Source organism: Mytilus californianus, unplaced genomic scaffold, assembly GCF_021869535.1.
Source record: "Mytilus californianus isolate M0D057914Y unplaced genomic scaffold, xbMytCali1.0.p SCAF_2, whole genome shotgun sequence".
Lineage (NCBI taxonomy): Eukaryota > Metazoa > Mollusca > Bivalvia > Mytilida > Mytilidae > Mytilus > Mytilus californianus.
In genome coordinates this window covers 2,054,094-2,075,768 of record NW_026262668.1, presented here as the reverse complement: position 1 = coordinate 2,075,768, position 21,675 = coordinate 2,054,094, and the positions used below count along the sequence as shown (strand labels likewise).

Sequence of the window (21,675 nt, the reverse complement as noted above, 5' to 3'; positions counted from 1 at the left end):
AAACCAAATATCAACCAAAAACAATCAATCAACCACTTTAAACAGTATAAAGTAACCTTAAACGCATGAATTTGGAAACAGAAATTATGCAAATTCACGTCATTTGTTGATGCCGTAGATTATAACAGCACACATTAATCTATGCGACAATTGTTGCTGGCAAGTCTACATCAGCAATTAATCACTAAAACTAAACCAGTGACTATAAATAGGATAAACAAATCGAATATCACATGTTTATGTTTATTTTACTCCTTATAACTTTCAACTCCTTACTAGGAGAACAGTCTGCACATTCCTTAAAGGTCAACAAACAAATTATAATTATTAACAAATTAAAATTCATTATTCATACCACAATCACACAAATCATTAATAACTGAAACTTGTTGTTTTATCACTAAACTTATACAGATATTCTATATGAATCAAATGAACAGTCTTTATCATAAATCCATTGTTAAGTCTCTAATGTCATTAAAAGTGCTGACTAAGACTTGCTCATCTTTTAAAAGAACAATCTGCAAAGGTTCAAATGCATAAAAAATAATTTATTGCCAACAAAAATTACTGGAATGGTTACCAGTATTCTGTCACCAATACAGTCGACTGATTAACAAACAGATCAAATAAAATCATGGATTCTCATCATATTACCAACAAAAATTAAATTATTAATCTGAAGAAAAAAATGGAATTAATTGATTAATATTTATCAAAATTTACTCTTAATAATTTTTTAGAAAATTTTATTTGTGAAAATTTTTTTGTTTTAATTCTTAAAAATTCACAAGGGATTAAAAATTGAATAACAGACTGTATTTGAACATTCTTTTCGACTGCATCAGTATATACGACATTTGCATAGATGAATTTGTACAACTACAACAATCAACATTTTAAATAATTTACCAACAAAAATATTACAAAACGAGTGTTTTTTATACAACATCCACCAATCTATTTTCCCATCTCTTAAATATTAACGATACATGCTCCTTAAATTAAAAACAAAAATTCAAATAATTGAAGAATTTCTTTAAAAAATTCAAAGGAAAGAAATCCTGACATTTTCTACAAATTTAGACAAAAAATTTCACACATTTTGAAATTTTCAAAGCACAATACTTAAAATTCATATCAAATGAGTTTTGGCTTTTTTCACACAACTACACAATGTATTTAAAATTCATTTAAATTTACAATTTAAATACAAAAATCAAATTAAATAGTTTCTTAAAATTATAGCACTTGAAACAATTGGAACAAAATTAAACAAAAACCCCTCAAAAGCTCCAACTTAATGCAAAACCCATTAAAAGTTCAATAGTAATATAGAAGTAATAAAGCAAAATTCAAACTAACAGAGTAAAAGACCAATTTTTTCCAATGTCTAACATTGAACGAGCTTTGTTCTTTTCCAACTCTGTAACATACAGAAATGAAATACATTTGTATTCAGAAAAACATTTAAAGTTCCTTAAAATGAACATTTTGCAACACCATCAATTTTTTTTTATGGTTTTCAAATTTATATGAAAACTTCGTAGTCAGATATCACTATTTTAAATATATTCACAATTTACAAGTCTATCACATATCAATTAGTTTTATAATGTGGGCCTAATTAAACGAGGTATAAGTATTTGATTGCCTACGACAATAGGTCCATGTCCTCCAAAGGCTGATGACATGGATGATGGCATCAACTGTTGTAAACCACTCAGCTGTGAATGAGCTAATTGTGAATGAGCCAGCTGTGAATGAGCCAACTGTGAATGAGCCAACTGTGAATGAAATAAAGGATGATGTCCAGGTAAAATTGATGATGCTCCAAGAGGTATTCCTCCTGTCAAGAATGGGGACTGAACAGCACCCGTAAGATGAGCTGGTGTGGCTCCTGCTCCAGGAGTCAAAGTTAACATTGATGGCTGGGCTGAGTGATGGGCTCCAGGCATGGCAAACATAGGTGCACCTGCTTGTATGGGTACACCTGCAAAGTTATTGGCAGATACAGCTGGTATAATAAACTGTCTTCCATCACTCCCTACTACAATTTGATGAGCGAGAGGACTACTTGTCTGATTTGGTTGAGCCAATATGTAAGTTGGCTGTCCCATAGTAAGAGATGGTGACATGATGGGCATTAATTGAATATCTTCTTCTAATTCTTCACCCTGCAGACTTGCAGGTTTTTCTTCTTCCTCCTCTGAAGATGAGGAAGAGTCACTTGGATTCTCTCCCTTTAACTGTCTCATTTGTCTTTTCAATGATCTCATAGCATGCTTCTGAGCTTGTTTTTGTAACTTTTGAAATCTTTCAGCTTGATCGGCTGGAATATCCATGGACATTGCTTCAACTTCCTTTTTCTCTTCCTCCTCTGTTGGTGGAGGTGGACGCTGAGGAGATGGTGACCTTGGAGGTGGAAGTGGTGGTGGCGACCTTGATTTTGCAACATCCTGTGAATATGGTGGATGACCATGATAGTGTCCACCAAAATTTGGTGGCGGCATATTTGGATAATGCGGAAGAGGCATTCTCATTCGAGGATCATATTGCATACCAGGATACATGCCATGATGATGGTTTGGTCCCATCATACCTGGAGGAGGTGGTGGTGCCATAAAGTTCTGCATGACTGGTGGAGGAATATTTTGAACTGTTTGCTCTCCTGGTGGAGGAGGAGGAGGTGCTGTTATAAGACTGACATTCTCAACTTTCTCTACCTTCACATCTTTTGTAGGTATATGAGGTAATGGTATACTCATAGGATCAGGATTTTCTGGTTTCTCTTCAGTTTTGGTTTCACTACTTTCTGTTGTTGATTTGTCATCAGTGCCAAGATCTGGCAATGGAATACTAGTGGGGTCTATATTTTTCATCTCAGTCTGTTTTTGTTTCAATGTTTTCTTTCTTCTTTGTTTTCTATTCATAACTTTTGAACTTCCTTGACTAGCATGACTAGAATGAGAGGAATGAGAGTAGGAACGTTTACTATGTCTTGAGGGAGACCTTGAATAAGACCGTGATCTACTCCTTGAAGTAGAATATCGAGATGACCTACTTCTACTTCGTGAGTAAGAACTGTACCGGGATCTTGATCTTGAATAATAACTTCTTGAAGAGCGAGATCTTGAACGACTGTAACCGGAAGAGTAACTGCTGTATGAGCTCGACCGATATCTTCTGGACCTAGAACGTGACCTACTATATGAACTAGATCTTGAACGAGAGTCATATGATGAAGTGCTATATGAACGACTACGTGAGCGACTTGAACTGTGAGAGTATGAACTACGACGTGATCGGCGAGATCTTGAACGTGATCGCGTCCAGCTTCTTTCACTCGAGTTATATTTTTTACTTTTGGATTTTTTCTTAACTTCTGAACTAGTCTCTGTTTTGACCACAGTTTTTGCAGTAGGTGAAGTTTTTTCTTTCTTCACAGTTGTATCTGTTGTCTTTTTTGTTAACTTTTTCTGTTTCGTTGTTGCATCCATTTTATTTTCACTATCACTGTCACTAGTATCCCATTTAGATTTTGGGTTTTCCTCCATTTTAGGTTCATAAATATGTTCGAGTTTGCTCCATGTGTCTTCTTGTTTGGCTGTTGCGGATTTCTCTGATTCTTTTGAAAGACGAGGGGTTAGCTTCTGTTTCTTTGACGAGCTAGGAGTAGCTTCACTATGACTAGATTCACTGGTTTGTCTTTTTCTTGAAGATAAAGATCCAGACTCCTTTGTTTCAACTTTAACAGAGTTTATAGCACTAGGAGTTACTTTCGTTTCATTTACTGTAACTTTTGCAATTTGTTTAATTTCAGTTTCCGTAGTAGGTTTCATATTCAGTTTTTTCACTGGATTTTTGTCATCAGTGGAATTTTCCTTCTTAATCTTGATATCAGTTCCATCGACTTCATCAATTAAATGCTCTAATACATTTGATGACTTTTTCGCTTTGCTTTTCTTTGGTGTTTTCTCACTACTCTTTTTATTTTCAATTTTGTCTTCTGGCTGCTTCTTCTTTTTCTTTGACTTTTTAGATTTTTTCCGTTTTTTATGCTTAATTGCTTTTTTACCATCAGACTCGTTTCCAGATTCTGCAATTGTATCAGCTGTCCTTTTTCTATAGGTACGCTTTTTTGACGAGCTTTCTTTATTTTCCTTATTTTCTTCCTTATCATCCTTATCATGATTATGTTTATGTTTTTTCTTTTTCTTTTTCTTTTCACTATCCTCTGTCTTGTCAGCTTTTATTTCCTTATGATGTTTTTTACGTTTCCTTTTCTTTTTCTTTTTTGTTTTGCTTTTAGAATTAGAACTAGCAACATCATTTACAATTTTATCCTGGGAATCGTTTACTTCTGTACTCTTCGATATTTCTACTGCTTCAGTATCAATGGAATTCACTGACTTATCATTCATTTCCTCTTTTTTATCTTCCTCCGTTAAAATTTTCAATCGCTCTGACATAACACTTTGCTTAGAAAACAATGCTGTAAAGTCAAACATAAGAGGGTTACAGCTAAATGTTATAACTGGCTGTGTGGTGGTAAGTTGTATCATTTCTGATGGCCAATCTAATTCCATTGTTCCATCTTTATTTTTCACTTTTGTAAATGCACTCAAAATTTTCTTTGGTTTTTCTATTTTTACATCTGATTCTGTCTCTTGTTTATCATCTTCCTCCTGTGCTGTATTAAAAGCAGTATTTCCCAATTTAGTACCAGTTTTCTTGAATGAAAATGAAACAACTCCACTTTTGCTCTCATCATCTCTGAAAATGTAAAAAATAACATTTTACATATTGAGGATTACAAGATCCAAGTCTATTATATATCATTAGGCCTTAATAAAATAAATCCTAGATTCTCATTCCATTCGGCCTCAAATTCCAAGAAAAAATCTATTGATGGCTCACCAAAATTGGTAACTAGAGGCTGTGTCGCTCACCTGTATCTGCTGTGTTTTTGGAAATCATGTAAAATAAGGTTAAAATCATAATAAATAGTATTAGATACCCTAATAATGATTAAGGCCAAGTTTGGTTTAATTTGGCCCAGTAGTTAAATCAAAAGCAGATCATCCTATTTTAGTCTAACAATAGTTACTGAAGACCCCTTATCATTATTTAAATCAATTTTCAAGTTTTGACCATTTGAAATTGTTTTTTTTTTTTACAATTTTCACTTAAAACTTCTATAGTAAAGCCCTATGTTCTATGTTTAGCCATGGCGGCCATGTTGGTTGGATGACAGGGTCATCGGATACATTTTTCAATAAAGATATCCTATTGAAAATTGTGGCTAAGTTTAATTCTATTTGGCTCAGTAGATTAAGTGGAGAAGATTTGTGTAAAAGATTACAAAAATTTATGAAAAATTGACAATAAAGGACAATAACTCCTTAAGGGGTCAATTGACAATTTTGGTCATATCAACTTATTTGTAGATTGTACTTTGCTGAACATTATTGCTCTTAACAGTTTATCTCTATCTATAATAATATTAAAGATATTAACCAATAAAATGCTTTGCTGAGGGCAGCCTGATACGACCGCAGTGGTTCAACCCTGAACAGTTGGGGCAAATTTGGACACAATATTTAAGCTTGATACTGTCTGAATTTTGATTGTGATCAAATTTTTGTGACATAATAAAGGTTTCTGACACAAAATAAATGTGGTCAAAGATCTTACAAATCTATTGCCCAATACTGCACAATTGAAGATTTCTCCTTTAATCTTTTCAAAAATTTGAAATTTGAAAATTTAAAAAAAAAAATATGAATTCCTTAAAAAAATTGGAAAAAAAATCCCCCCCAACCCCCAGAGCAATCAAAATACTTATACACAAGTTAATATCCTGAAACTAGAAAAATGCTTGTTGTTGGCCCCTTTTGGGCCCCCTAATTCCTAAATGTTTGGCACCATCATCCCCAAAATCAATCCCAACCTTCCTTTTGTGGTATTGAACCTTCTTAAAAATTTCATAGAGATCCATTCACTTAAACTAAAGATATTGTCCGGAAACCAATGTGTCTACAGACGACGACGCAGACGACGACATCATACCATTATACGACCCAAAAATTTTTTTGCGGTCGTATAAAAACTGCAAAATTTCCTTAAAGTTGCCAATTCAGGGGCAGCAACCCAACAATGGGTTGTGTCTGATTCATCTGAAAATTTCAGGGCGGACATATCTCAACCTGATAAACATTTATACCCCATGTCAGATTTGCTCTAAATGCATTAATTTCAGAGATATAAGCCAAAAACTGCATTTCACCCCTATGTTCTATTTTTAGCCATGGCAGCCATGTTGGTTGGCAGACAGGGTCATTGGATATATTTTTTTAACTTGATACCCTAGTGATGAATGTGACCAAGTTTGGTTAAATTTGGCCCAGTAGTTTCAAAGGAGAAGATTTTTGTAAGAGTTAACAGACGACGGACGCCAAGTGATGAGAAAAGCTCACTTGGCCCATTGGGCCAGGTGAGCTAAAAAAGAAAGAAAATTTGCCCCCCCCTCCCTCCCCCAATTTTCCAAAGTAGTAGAATGAGAATCTAGGTTTTTATTTTTTTTATATATATTGGAATTATAAAGTGTAGACAACAATCATACAGATGTTCATTCCTAATTTCATGTTTGTTTTAATCTTACAGCTTTTCATACCTTAGGTATGCTTTCTTGTCATGATGTACTTGAAATTATTGAAATCTCAAGTAGTAAAATGTGCTCATGTGAAATGCAATGTGTATAATACTTTTTCCAGTAGAAAATCTATTGTAATTTTACATTTTTTTTTATCAAAGCTTCACTTTTGGAAGAATATAAATTCATGCAATCCATCTTTTTCTTTCATTGATAAATTGCAGCTTTTTAGTAACCTACACTTGTTTTATCATGGAAGATTGCATGTTGAAGTTCAGTTGTTTTTTTGTTGGGTTTGTTTTTTTGTCATTTGGATGCAGTATTAATGACCTATATCCAAGCACACTACCAGGAGTCTACAAGGTAGTTATCAGTGTATATGCTATGATTCATTTCTACTTACTTGTCATTATTAACTGCAGCACCTTCTTTTGAATTTTGTTTTCCGTCTTTGTTGTCCTGAAATAATATTTACAATAAAATTCTCTCATTCAATCTTTTTTTGTTCTTTAATACTTTATATCATAACTTAACATTTGTGAATATTGGAGTAAACAGCCCCCTAAAATTATTAGAATATACAAATTTTCATTCTTACAAAATGATAGGGAGCTTACATCATTCAAGGTTTGCAAGTCAAATCTTGTTCATCAGGACAATTTGATAAATCTATAAAATTACAATTTCCTCTAAATAAAAGCTATTTTAACTTGTAACTTATTTTACATTTGTAAATAAGCATCAATTGAGAGCTGCTGTATTTTCAAGATTGTTTTTAGTGGTTTTGCAATTTGGACAGTTTTTAGTTGTTTTACAATTTGGACAGTTTTTTGTGGTTTTGCAATTTGGACAGTTTTTAGTGGTTTTGTAATTTGGACAGTTTTTTGTGGTTTTGCAATTTGGATAGTTTTAAGTGGTTTCGTAATTTGGAAAGTTTTTTGTGGTTTTGTAATTTGGACAGTTTTTAGTAGTTTTGCAATTTGGACAGTTTTTAGTGGTTTTACAATTTGGAATTGGACAGTTTTTTGTGGTTTTGCAATTTGGACAGTTTTTAGTGGTTTTACAATTTGGAATTGGACAGTTTTTTGTGGTTTTGCAATTTGGATAGTTTTAAGTGGTTTTGTAATTTGAAAAGTTTTTTGTGGTTTTGTAATTTGGACAGTTTTTAGTGGTTTTGCAATTTGGACAGTTTTTAGTAATTTTGCAATTTGGATAGTTTTTATTGGTTTTGTAATTTGGAAAGTTTTTAGTGGTTTTGTAATTTGAATAGTTTTTAGTGGTTTTGCAATTTGGACAGTATTTAGTGGTTTTGTAATTTGGAGAGTTTTTAGTGGTTTGGAAATTTGGAGAGTTTTTAGTGATTTTGCAATTTGGACAGTTTTTAGTGGTTTTGCAATTTGGATAGTTTTTAGTGGTTTTGTAATTTGGATAGTTTTTAGTGGTTTTGCAATTTGGATAGTTTTTAGTGGTTTTGTAATTTGGACAGTTTTTAGTGGTTTTGTAATTTGGACAGTTTTTAGTGGTTTTGCAATTTGGACAGATTATTGTGGTTTTGCAATTTGGAAAGTTTTTAGTGGTTTTGTAATTTGGACAGTTTCTAGTGGTTTTGCAATTTGTACAGGTTTAAGTAAAGGAGAAACTGCTTACCTTTGTGGGGTATGTGTTGCTCAATCTTGTAAGTTTTTTATTGTGGTCTATTGTTAGTCTTTACATCTTGTTTCTATAAGCCATAGCAGTATCTATCCTTCAAATTGTGCATTATGACTACTCCCTTAATATCTAGATTTTTTTGTGTTGTAAACTCCAACACTTTGAGAAGTCTTATCTAATTTCTTTTGTATACTCATAACCTCATGTAAAATATGTTATAACAAATATTTACATCTTGCTTCTGTGGTGGCAAGGGAATGTCTACATCTGGTAGTGGAACATCTTCAAGTCCATGCTGGCTATTTATCTTCTCATGTCCATTTTTTTCATTCACTTTTCGTGGTGGACCAACGTCCAGCCTCTGTAATTTTCCTTTCTTTTTTGCCTGTGATTTGAAAAAAATGTTTTAAATTGTCTTTGTTTTTATACCTAAATATTAAATATGTCATTGTATGTCATGAGTGCATTTTTAGCATAAAAGTGGCTTTAACAGAGAAAAGCGATAACTTGTGCTTAATATCCATGCCGAAAGTGTATAGAATGTTCTATAAAAAATGTATAATAGATAAGTTACAATCATGACAATGCTTGAATTGGAAGTTGTGTTTTGGAATTTTGAACACATTATCAATTTCAGAGCTGTGGTTGTGTGCCTTGATCCTGTCTGAAATGAATTTTTCAAAGATTCACTATATCAACAAAGATGCTACTTGAAAATTTCTTCTATGCAGGGATTCTAATTGGAATTTCTAGGGAAAGCATAGTTAGTAATAATTTTACATTTTTTTTGTGTTCGGTATCTTTAAATGAACATTTTCCAACATGAAAAAAATGAACATAAATTACCTCAATTGTTTTCTCTCCAGCAACATTGTCTCCTTTAGGACCAGATTTTGACCCCAGAGCTTTAGCTGAAAAACATTACAGCAAGAATTAGATGTCTTGTAATAAGGACAATGTCTGATTAATGTTAATATACCAGTAAAACTGATGACTACACTACAAAGATACTGGATACACTTGACAAAGCTAGACAAACCAAATGCCAGAGATAGGAGGATATTGAATACTAAACACCAGAAATTTATAAATCCATGTAATCAAGCAAAAATTGATCACAAACAAACAAAATCGGTGTGCAATTAAGATAGCATTTCACTGTCAATTTTGTTGATAGCTTTAAGGATGTTGATGGTATTTTTGGTTATCAGAGAGTCATGATCAACACACAGCATTGCTAAGAAAAAAAATGAAAAAGAATTTATCTTACCTGTACGTACATGCTAGTATGTAAATATTCAGAGAAATTATCACATAATTTCAATTAAATGGGTATGAATTGTTAATTTAGCAATAAGGATAGACATGTCTACTTCTTTAATTAATATATAATCATTCTTATATCATTTTCATTCTATTATATAATTTGATCATATAAACTTGTTTTCAGCTGTCCAATAATTTATCTTCAATCATACAAATATGTCTGTATATATTTTGCAGCACTGTCTCATCTTAGATGAGGGATATATACAATAGTTATTACAGAACAATAAAATCAATTCCATGCAGTATATCATGACTTTCCGAGTAATGAAAATAAGCTGAAGATTTTCTGGTGTTTAGTTTTATAAGTAGCTTCACACTGTTAAATTGTAGCAATTCTTAGTGCATGTATCAATAACATCCACCAACTAAAATAAAAAGATCGTGCAATATCCCAAATTGTGAAATACATCAATATTATATGATGCCATTTTCCGTTCTGCTGATTTTTTATTATTCAAATAAAATTTTCTATTTTTGGTTTAAACTGTTGTTTTTTTTTTATAATTTCTTATGACATGAATAAAAATATTTTATTTTTATGACTCCAAAAAAGAACAGAAAACAACATTTAAGTGTAATCTCAATAAATTTAATTCACAGGTCATTCAGCTAGTATCAAGTTCATAAAAAGTAATAAACAATGTAACAGAAAACATAGCTCTATGCCAAATATATTGTCTCCACCCCTCCAAAAAAAAGAAACCAAAATATATCTTTAATAGTCACATCAGCAACCTGTTTTTATTATACTTTTCTTAATATATCACTCAAAATCTTTTTTTTGTCACCCTAGTAAAGAGACATTAAAAATATTTAGAAAAATTACTATCATTTTAAGGTATCTAGACCATATATTTAAAATGTGATTATTCAAAAACACCGTAGTACTATGCAAAGTAAACACGACATTTACATACATCTGAAATCTTCGGTTACACTATTCATTTCTGAAATTTGGTTGGAGGATTTAGACGGCTTTTAAAGTTATTTCCTACTCAGGAACATCAAATTTGTCTAAAATAAAGTTAATAATAACTGGTGATTTTTTTTTTCATTTATAAAAATTCAAATATCGGATTTCCATTTTAATTACAGGTCCAGACACCCTAAAAAAAAATTGAATCGTTTGTGAGAAATTGATTTGGACATGTTTATTCCTTTCCCGAACAATTTACAGCTGAATGTACCTGTCTGCTAGAGGAGAACATCACTACATACACAAAGCAGAACTTTTTTACCTGTTGGAACAAAAACACCATATAATTACCAGGCATATGTGGATATAACAAAAAATATATATAATATATCAATAGTTTTTACCTGTATCATAAGGTCAAGGAACAGAAAATAAAAACCTTGTTTGAAATTGTATAACGAAGGTTCCAACAAAAAATATGAATTTTATTCAGCTTTCAATTATTTATCTCTATAGACAATTTCTTTAATTGTTTCAATTTAATATTGTATACATGTACACTGCATACAGCATGATATAATTCAAAATCTTAAAATGTTAATAAAATCAGATTTAATGAATGAAAAATAAACTGTCAACAGATCTTTTTACGTAGAAGTTCTGATATTTATACATCTGAGGACAAAAGCATGTATTAAAATGTTAACAAAACAGTAAAAAAATATTTCTACTGTCTGAAAAGTGCTAGTATAAAAAAGAAATGTTATGAAGGTCAAATGAAGGTTGTGTATAATGTACGATGATAGTATGGACAAATGTTATATTATATTGCTTTATAAAAAAAAAGCTTTAAAAAATAATTATAATGAAACTCCATGCAAGACAAAGGAGTGAAAGCTAAAGAAAGTTCCACCTATAATTCATCACTTACTAATGTAGACAAAGTTTGTCCTATAATTATAGAGTATACCATTTCAACCATATTAAGAACATCTACAAAATCATTAATTGTTCTTCGTCAAGAAAAGCATGCACATAAATTGTTTTTATATTCTCCATTCCATGCTCTAGTAGTCAACTTGCTAAAGCTTATTAGTGAGACTGGAAGCCGTCTAATATCCTTTACTAGTGATGAGCTATTTCCTGTAATAAACTTTTATATTTCTATACAGCCATCTATTTACTGTCTCTGTGTGCCAAAATTAAAATTGGCCCTGACGTGTGAACAACTGAATGAAGCTTCAATTGAATTTAAAAGATCTTCAAACTGGTCTTCAGGATTATATCCCAAATATTTTTTGATGGTCATAATTCATACACGTAAGAACTGACCGTTGCGCATTTTTCAAAGTAATGTCTTCAATTATTTTCTCAAATTCTGAATTCGAACATAATTTTTCTTTCTGTTTAAACTGCATTGACTAATGAACAATTTAAGTGTATTTTATTGAAGAAAATTTATGACCAATGGTGATGGTAAAAAAGTATTGGTTTCATATCACAGAAGGCTAGCAAATAATGGAAATATAAAAGTATTGGAAGTAGCTCAAGTCCAGTTATAACTGCTCGTGAAATATATAATCACACTTCTACAAATTACCTGATTTCAGGTGTATTACTACCTCCTTTTAACATTTAAGAGACTTATAATTATATTTTATTCCTATGTATCTTCATGCAGATTTTAGCGCTTAGAATTACCATAAAAGATCATGCATACATTCACATGATGATAACAACAACAACAAAATTATTATCAAATAGTTAAACAAATAGGAATTTTGTTCTTACAACAGAGAAAAAGATATGAAAATATTGATAATTCCTCTGTGAAATAAGTTTACCTTTACTATTCAATGGAGGACTGCATGTCAGAATTCTTTCAATGGTAAAGTTAGAATATGTTTTTTCAAACCCTAACAAAACATAATAAAATGAAGAAAAAAATTGATCTTATTCATTCAAATGTGGTATCTTCAATAGGTAACATAGTCCTGCCATTATCTTTTCCAAAAAAATTAATGAAACTTCAAATGCAAATTATTGTTAATAACAGACATATGATATTCCTTCTAGTCAAGACAGAAAACTAAAACTAATACAAGAATCTAGCACAAATTATGAATGAATACACAATAAAATTGACTTTGACCCAATCCAGGTTAAAACTCCTCTCTTTTAACATTTCACTATTTCAAAGTTCATTCAACAACAGAACATGCAGCCTACACCAAACTAAAATACAATTTAAAGGTTAGGATTAGTTATTAAGTGAGAAATAGTAAACCTGTGACGTTACCCTAGGAACCAAATGCTTCTATGGTATACAATGGTGTCAGAAAAATGTCTGATTATATGGTCAATTAAAAAAATGTTATAGAATTTTGGACTATGATGCAATAACCACATGTACTTACTCTTAAAAAAGTGACTATGATACTTTATACAAAAAATTTAAGCATACATATTAGTGAAACCTATTTCTATACTGGTGTTTTGCAATTTAAGAGTTATCTTTCTTTGCCCATAAACAGTTGTCCATATGAATTCAGATTTTGTTTCTATCATTTCAAACAAGAATTGGTACTATAAAGAATATTTAATGGATTGTAAAACAATTCAATGAACTTCTCATTCGTATAAAAAAAAAGGTTATGTTCTGCAGAAAAGAGATGGAAAAAGGTTGTGAAGGAAAAACTAGAATCGTGAAGAATTGCTTCATAATAAAAATACTTATATAGATTGTTATCGCCTAATTATAAGGAATAAATGTTAATAAAATAGCACAATATAAATAAGATACAATAACAAAAACTAGCTAAACAATTTTCATGTTTTATACTCACATTTGTTTTATTTTTGTATCAAAGACCTAATCAAATCTAACAAACGTTTTGACAAAGAAAAAATTGTTTGAACACCCATTCACACATAAGTGTAGAAAAGTGTAGTAAAAATTCATGGGTTTGATGCAATATATGTAAAGGGAATTCTAAATTAAATACAAGCACAGAAGCATCAACAGTGGTACATAGATACCTCCCCGTTTTTTATCCTCATGCTGAAAAATCAAATAAAAGCAACACAAAAAAGATCTGTTATAACCAACCATTCTTATTATATTATTTAGCTTAGTAACACCATTTAAATTCAGGAAAATAAGATATATCTCCTTAAGCAGATTTATCTCTTTAAAGCCAATCTTTTAAAAAGACTACTTATATAAATGAGCTCAGCTGCACTAGTTGTAACTTAAAAATGTTGGTGTAAATGGAATGATAGATAAATGCATCATTTAACAAAACATTCTAATAATAAAATCTGTATAGGTTATTTTAAATATTTGCATGCTGGGACAATAGTATTAGTTACAGACTAACTATATAGCTATAACGCTTACATAAAATATACAACAATAATTTACGCTCTTGAGATCTTTATGAAAATAATATATGGTAAAAAGTGCTAGGAATGAGATGCTTTATAAATTTTTTTCTCCTGTACATGTTTAAATAAAGGTTAACAAAGTCAGAAATTTTCTGTCAGTACATTATTGAGATATTAAAATATTATTGAAAAGTGGCAGAACTTTAAAGACTTCTCCTTTAATAAGCACCCATCTTACAATATGAAAATGTTACTTAAACATTGTGCATCAATCAACTGTTTCAATAACTTTACAGAACTTGGTAAACAGGTTGTAACAAGCATTATGTGTATAAAACTATATTCAAAGCAAGAGTGCCCAAGCTCAACTTACTTTTTTATAAGTCTGTTGTCTTTATGATGGCTAAGATAGATTACTCATTTTTGTAGTAAAATTTTATATCTAGACTTTAAATGTTTAAACCAAACAATGAAGTTTATATCATTTTTGTTCAAGTTCCTAAATTTCATTTGAAATTATTCAAACTGCAGTAATGTAAGTTGCTCTTGAGATAGTGCAAAGGATTTACAACACAAAATAAAGGGTAGCTAATTTGTTATTACATAAATATGTAAAGATTACATAATGGGGTAGATTAGTCAAAGAAAACAGCAAGGTTAACACAACGTCCAAAACCGGCGCACGCCACTAATACAACTAGCGGCAGAGCAGACAGATATAGGTGTTAGAAGAGAAACACAAACGTACAAAGGTCAAAGGTCGTGACCCTCTAACCTGCTGTTGAATCATGGAGGAATCAGGCCTGAGAGTAGACAGCAAACATATGTTACAAAGGTCAAGGGTCGTGACCCTTTAACTTGTGCATTATATATTTTGAATATGACAAAAACTATAATGAAGGGAAAAGCACTTGGAACTCTTGTTCCAGATAAAAATGATAAATAATTAAATAAGTGCATCTTGTATTCCCTAGATGGAAAGTCATGCATTACCTTTTATTTCATTAACTTCAATATTCAAAATGAATATGGAAAGCAGAAATGCTCAAAAGGGTAGATCATTATAAAGTACTCATAAATATAAAAAAATAACCAACACAATAAAGTATTACATTTATGAACAATTAGTGGCATTTACATAACTAAGTATACTGTTTCACAATATGACACACAAAAAGTGTATGCAGATACATGTATAATATATATAAGACTGAAACAAATCAAAACAATATCTGAATTTACAAACTCATAAATATTCATATTAATTTGAATAGATTTCAATAATCATCAACAAGTTGAGTTCTCTATAGTCATTTTGTTTTCTGGGAGCAAGTCAAAATCACTAAACTTGAATGACACATGCTAGCTTTATCTGATCACCAAAACCCATGCAATTTATTACACGGAAAATCATGTCACTAATTCAATTTAGATCAAAAATTTCAGAGTAAAATTGACTGAATAAAAAGATTTTTTTTTTTTCTAAATTTCTTGCATTTGTATGTTAATTTAAAGCCATTCTGATCAAAATCACCCTCTCCAGTAGGCTCTTTAGAACTATTTTTAAATGATTTTTAGTAAAAAAAAATAATAACCACGCTGTATAGTAAAACAACGCTGAAAGAGCTGTCTCTACAAACCAAAGGCACGCAAGATGGATAATACTTAAATATTTTAAATTGTCCCCGACTGTAAAGACATCCATTCCTCTGACTTCTACACGCAATTCAAATATTGCCAATTCTGAAGAAGCATTTTTCTTTGTGGGTATTAATATTCATGGTTTATGAAAACATTTGTGGTTCAAAGGTTTTTAATTTATAGTTTTACAATTAATACATTTGACTTTATGGAACATATGTATTTTGTTAAGTATCAGTACTTACTTTTGTGGTTCAATGAACTCCATGAAAATGTGTTACCCACAAACAAAAGTACTTTCAGTGTTTTAAATAATTTTCATTTTTCAACAGAATCAACCCTATCTTTTTCTTACTCAAAATTACAAAAAAATGTTTGCTGCTTATATATAGTCTTTACAGAAAGGACAGATTAAATTTGAATTTTTTTTTCAAGCAATTTTAATAACAAAACCTTAATATAAAACCAAAAAATAAATGAAAACTATTTAAAATGGCTGGATATAGAAATCTGTTTAAGACTGAAGCCATTCAGGTTTGATTGAATGTCAATACAGATTCAGAGTATAGTACAACTGTTTGATGTTTATAATACAAAGAAGGCAATAAAATGCAGAAATACATTACCTGATGGTGGCTTGGACCTTTAATACAAGGGCAGAAATCCTAATTAGTATTTATAACCAGCATTAGATAGATTATTTCTTTTTAATTAAAGTTACATGTACAATTAAAAATAATGCATTTAAATACCTTTGAAAAGAAAAAAAGAATGAAAGAATAGAAATCCTTAAATTAATCAGAGGTGATTTTGCAGTTAAATATATTAATTTGAAAACCCTCTTTGCATTTTTCCCCCATCTCTAACCAAGTGAAGCTTCTTTTGAACAAAAAATCAAGTTGCAAAATAACTGATCAAAATCATCCCTGGTTATCTAATACTGAATTGCAATTAAAATTGGTTTTTCATGATAATATGCATATATGATTCCCTGTAACAGGAAACAATTCACTCTTCAATGGTTTATATTTATCTAGCTGATTACTTTTAGTATTTTGATTAAAAATAGTTTATAAATATTATTCCCGATGTCAATGGATGTATTGGGTTTTACAAGGGACTGATTATTTACCTTTTATCTTTGCAAATGGCATTTATCCGACTGAAAACAAATCAGATATTGTCATTAGTGATTCAATGCAAACTATCTGTGCTGCATTTACCTGTAAAATATCAACGTCTCTCAGTATATATCAAAATATGAAAGTCACTTGTAACCATATTTGAAAATAAACGCAAAAGGTATTTGTCATTTTGTCTACCGATATCTTCTAAAAGACAAACTTAACAATTTAGCATTTTTGTAAAAAAACAAATTCATTTTTTGATAACTTTATCTTGGTTTTTCAATTTGAATGTTTTTGTTTATTTTTTTTATGTCCAATCTGAGACAAAAATGGGATATACATTACGTAGAAAAGTAAATTCAAAAATCTTTTTCTTTTAGAATTGAGAACTAGTTTAGGGAACCTGTAAAGGTTCTCTTTATTATTGCAATATCTTTTTAATAAGTAACATAAAACCCAAAGGATTCATAAAGACTTACATTTCAAAGGCAAAAAAAAATCCTTTCTTATTAGAATTCAATGAAAGTTGAAATATTAATTTTTTTCCTTTTTCCTTTAAGCTTTAGTATTTTTTATCTTTAAAAAATTCAAGATTCATATGCGAAGACAATGCCTATAAATGGATCTATGCAAGAAAAATAAACTGTCTATGTGAATCTAGATATTTATTTTTCTCTCTGATGATATAGTTATAAAAAATAGCAATCAAAATATTGTAACAGATCCTCCTTATAACAATAGAACAATTAAAAGGGTTAAATTAAGAAGCATGATGATTGTACAAATGTAATTTACAATCACACCATGTGAAAGGAACACTTCAATAAAACAGGTCAATCCAGTATTCTATTTTAATTATTACTGCCAAATTTTATTTAAAATTTGTGTTATCTAGACTACTACAATCCGGACTACCCATAAAGGATAAAGAAATTATTTTTTAGTTTGTGAGCCCTGTAGCCCTTTCCATAAACTCATTTCCTGAATTTTACTCTGAAATCATAATTTGAAGTAGGTTATTTCCCTTGTCTGGAAGTAGAACTGCTTTACAGAAATGAAGCTAAATGAAGATTAAACAATTAGTGATTTTTAACCCCTGATGATTAAAGATAATATTTGGTTTATATAAATATAATAATTAAAACAGGTCTTTTTGCCTTTCAACATTCTTGTAATTAAACTTAATAATGAAGCTAAAAATTAAAGGTTTACAAGTAACACATTGTTTTCTATTGACTTCTCACTATTGCTCTCCACTGCAGCAAACTAGTATTTCACTGGTATACTTCCAAACAGAGGAAATAATTTGTATTCAATTGTAATTTTAAAATCAGATTCACTTTAAGAAGTGAGTTTCTAGAAAGTCCTATAGAATTTCCATGAAATGTATGTTCACATTGTAGTGTGATTATTATCTTATCAAACCATCCTTAACTATGAAAAAAATAATGATAAACATTATCAAAATTTGACAAAAAGAAAGTTTCAGATTACAGACAATCAGTACAGAACCTTTGCTTTGAAATTGAATAAAATGCAATGTCTAGCAAAAGTCTACAAGACTGCCTTACTTTATTTTAATTTTTTGTAGAAATATTAGTGTGATAGCTATAGATACTCAATAAGGCAGGTTTGCCCAAAATTAATTTTTCTTATATCAAAAACAAATATTAATGGTTTGTTTTTAATATTCATAAAATCAGATTTGTACATGTTGATTAAAATTTAAAAGTTTTGATCAAGATTGACCTTTAAAAAATTAGATTTTAGGAAAAGTACTTCTTTATAGTTTTAAATCTATCCTGTAACAAACTACACCAACAATTGTGCAACTCTTTTTTTTTAATTAACAAAAGCTCATTATTGATTAAGAAACATTCAAACACATTTCAATTAAGAATTGAATAATAGCACAAATACATATTACCGATTGGCTGATTATTCAATACATATTTATTTGTCATTTATTTAATATGCTTACTGCTATTAACCAACATAAAGAAAAAACAACAACTTCCTGCATTCCTTTAAATCAATTTGTTTATAATGAAAATTTTACAGTATCTTAGTTAATTTAATAATATTTATATTTCTGTATATTCTGTATAAGGAAGATTTACTCAACATAAGCATGCAACAACAGGTCAACAAATCTACCAAAACTAGGTTAAACACCATGAGAAATATAGACATGGTTGCTACATTGAAAGACTGTTCACCATGCATGATACTGCTCCAAATCTACGTAAACATTCAATCTTTTTTAAAAGGTGCTGTTTAAATTCATTATATATGTGAACATTAAAAGTATACATTTTCCACAAGTATACAGATTAAAATAGGAACATACAAATCCAAAGTTTCCCACAAAGTATACAGATTAAAAGAAACAAGAACATCTAAAAGCCAAAGCCTGTATGGTCTACAGTAACAATTACTTGGTGAACAGTCTTTTTACAGTGCATGATAGTGAATTAAGATGAAAAAAAGCATTTGTGAATGGTAAACTGTCATATATAACTAATAAAGAACTCAACTTGCAAATAACAATAACATGTAACTCAGTGATGTAAATGCCACTATAATCAATTGTTTGTTACAATTGGTGTAAGTCTCAATCCTATTATATAACTCAAAAAATGTCAACACAAACACATTTCATTTTTCTGTCAGTTGTTAGATTTCACTTATTAATCCAACATTCTTTAAATGACATCTGCTTGTCCACATTACAAACAAAAATGTCTCGACTCTTCCTGTTTAATTTCTTGAAGTTTGCCAAAATGTGCTTGTTTTGACATTGGACAGTTTAAATATGATTGTGAGGTCTTACGTTCGGGTCACCACCAGCAGTCAATATCAGCAATACAAACCTGACCAGACAAAGCTTTCATCTCCATATTCTGGTCTCTGGCTATTATTTAAAAAAGGAAAAATGTCTTTACCTGATATTTTATCTTTTTCCTCCGTGCTGCCACCACCATCACCAGATGAACTGGTCCCAACACTGGTACCTCCACCAGTCATTGTATTTGGTCTGGTTACCATGGACTTCATTTTTATTGTTTACATCAAGTTGCTTGAACTCAAGCTGAGAATCCTGAAAATAATGAAGCAATCATGTTCCTTTCTTTACACATTTTATTTTTCATGTTCGTCAGTACGAATATTCTTACAATAGTTATATATACCATATAAGGAATTGTTGTTATGTGTGTCAATGACATGTGTTATTTCTTTGTATGCTTAAGTTTAATGTTTATAATCGAGAATTTCCCCAATTTAAAAACCACTGTCAGTCAGGGGTTACACTGTACAAGTAATTGGTATATGCTTGAAGATGTAAATAATATTAACTTACAAAGGTTCTTTTCAAGGTTTTTTTTTTTTTTATTAATCTCCCCTTATGCTTTTCAAAAAAGGTACTTATTCAAGTAATTTGTTTTTACAACCCCTGAAATTCTTGAAGTTTTTGGAGCTAAAAAAAATACCTAAAGCAATTTTTTTTTAGTTTGGTTACTATTTCTTTTATTACAGTTCAGCTTCAACCCTGTGTGACAGAAATATACTGCCTCAAATGTTAAGTACCTCCAAAGGCCTTTAAAAATTGCTTCCTAGAGGCTTGTAAATAGGCAGTATTTTGAAAATAAAACTAACAGATGTAGACAAATAAGATTTTTTAATGTCCGTGAAATTATATTTTAGGAATAGTAAAGAATGAATTCCCAGTACATAGAAAACTACCTTAGAAAATGTGTTTTGATTTCAAACATTAAACAGAAGAAAAAGTGAATATCTACTTTAGGTCATTGCATGGTGTTTTTATTCTCACCAAGAGTGAAGACAGCATTAATGCAAACTAATCTTTAATAGGTGACTATACAATATGGGTTTAACTGTTTTCTCATTGTCAAATGCTGTATGGTAAACTATAGTTGCTTAAATCCACCTCATTTGGGCTCTGGTGGATAATTGTTGAATTGGCAATCATAAAATATCTTCTTATTTTTTATAAAAAGAATGAGAATAAGGAGTATATATACACATTTTCATGTACTTATATATACCATTATGGATACTCTGTTATGCCATTAGCTTCTTCAGCTATAATGTTTTTGAACAATCTAATATACTTCAATGTCTAATTTCTATTCCCAATGAAACTGTTGGTATCCATAACCTATCCCAGACTTACAACAACATCCCACAGAGCTAAATTAACCTTCTACATAGAATCTAAATCAATCTATTATAAAAATTCAATTACAACCCTTGTATCACATCCTTGCTTTTTATTAAAATCACTTATTTTTCCCTCATTTTATCTTACTTGATTTCACATTTTATTACTTATTGATTGATATTGATCATCAAAAAAGGTAAAAGCTTGTCTATTATTCATGGAAAAGCAATCTATTCTTTACATTGTGTATGATCACACCTTAATCCGTTCTATTATATCTTTTTTCCTGGGGTCACTTACAATATACTGGATTTTTTTTTTATGCAAAAACCTTTGTCAAAACATTCCTAAGTTGCTGTTATTCAATGTATGATTTTGTTCTTCCATTAGAAGATACTCGATGTTATTTAGAGCTTGACGTGTTGTCAAGAAAACAGGTCTATTGTTGAAGGCTGTTTGTTAAATGTCTTATGGAGTTTTCTTGTCTCTTTATGTTGCTACCTCTTTGAAGATGGATGGATCTTCAACGTCTAGTAGCAAATTAAGTTCATATTCTGGAGAAGAACATGTCAATTGATATGACTATGAATGCTTCTGTGTACTAGAACAAAATGCTGCCAGATTTTTAACGTGCTAGATCACAAGGTACCAGTATGCAAGGAAACATGTCACCCTACGTAGACACATTTTTCTGACTAGTGCTGACCATTCTATGATCTTGCTCCTAAATGGTATGTGCTAAGTTGAAAAGCAGCAAATACCAATTTTCAAGTCTTTGGTTTGATCA

The 21,675-nt window shown here is 30.4% G+C and overlaps 1 protein-coding gene across 6 annotated transcripts in view; it reads right to left on the bottom strand.

Annotated features, from left to right (window-relative positions):
* Positions 1–229: 229 nt before the first annotated feature.
* The window catches only part of LOC127729061 (E3 ubiquitin-protein ligase RBBP6-like), a 35,761-nt gene continuing 14,315 nt past the window's right edge, over positions 230–21,675 (bottom strand). For 2 of the 6 annotated variants that reach the window (XM_052236692.1, XM_052236693.1), the window contains exons 4-9: positions 19,651–19,805; positions 13,590–13,611; positions 9,152–9,216; positions 8,538–8,690; positions 7,059–7,114; positions 230–4,776 (exon numbers count right to left, since the gene is read on the bottom strand). In XM_052236692.1, coding sequence (XP_052092652.1) covers positions 1,611–4,776; positions 7,059–7,114; positions 8,538–8,690; positions 9,152–9,216; positions 13,590–13,611; positions 19,651–19,689 — 3,501 coding nt within the window. In that variant the 5' untranslated portion in view covers positions 19,690–19,805 and the 3' untranslated portion in view covers positions 230–1,610. Of the gene's footprint in view, positions 4,777–7,058; positions 7,115–8,537; positions 8,691–9,151; positions 9,217–13,589; positions 14,298–16,204; positions 16,222–16,710; positions 16,748–19,650; positions 19,806–21,675 lie in introns of those variants that run through there. The other 4 variants (XM_052236694.1, XM_052236695.1, XM_052236690.1 and 1 more) reach the window with 4 other exon arrangements.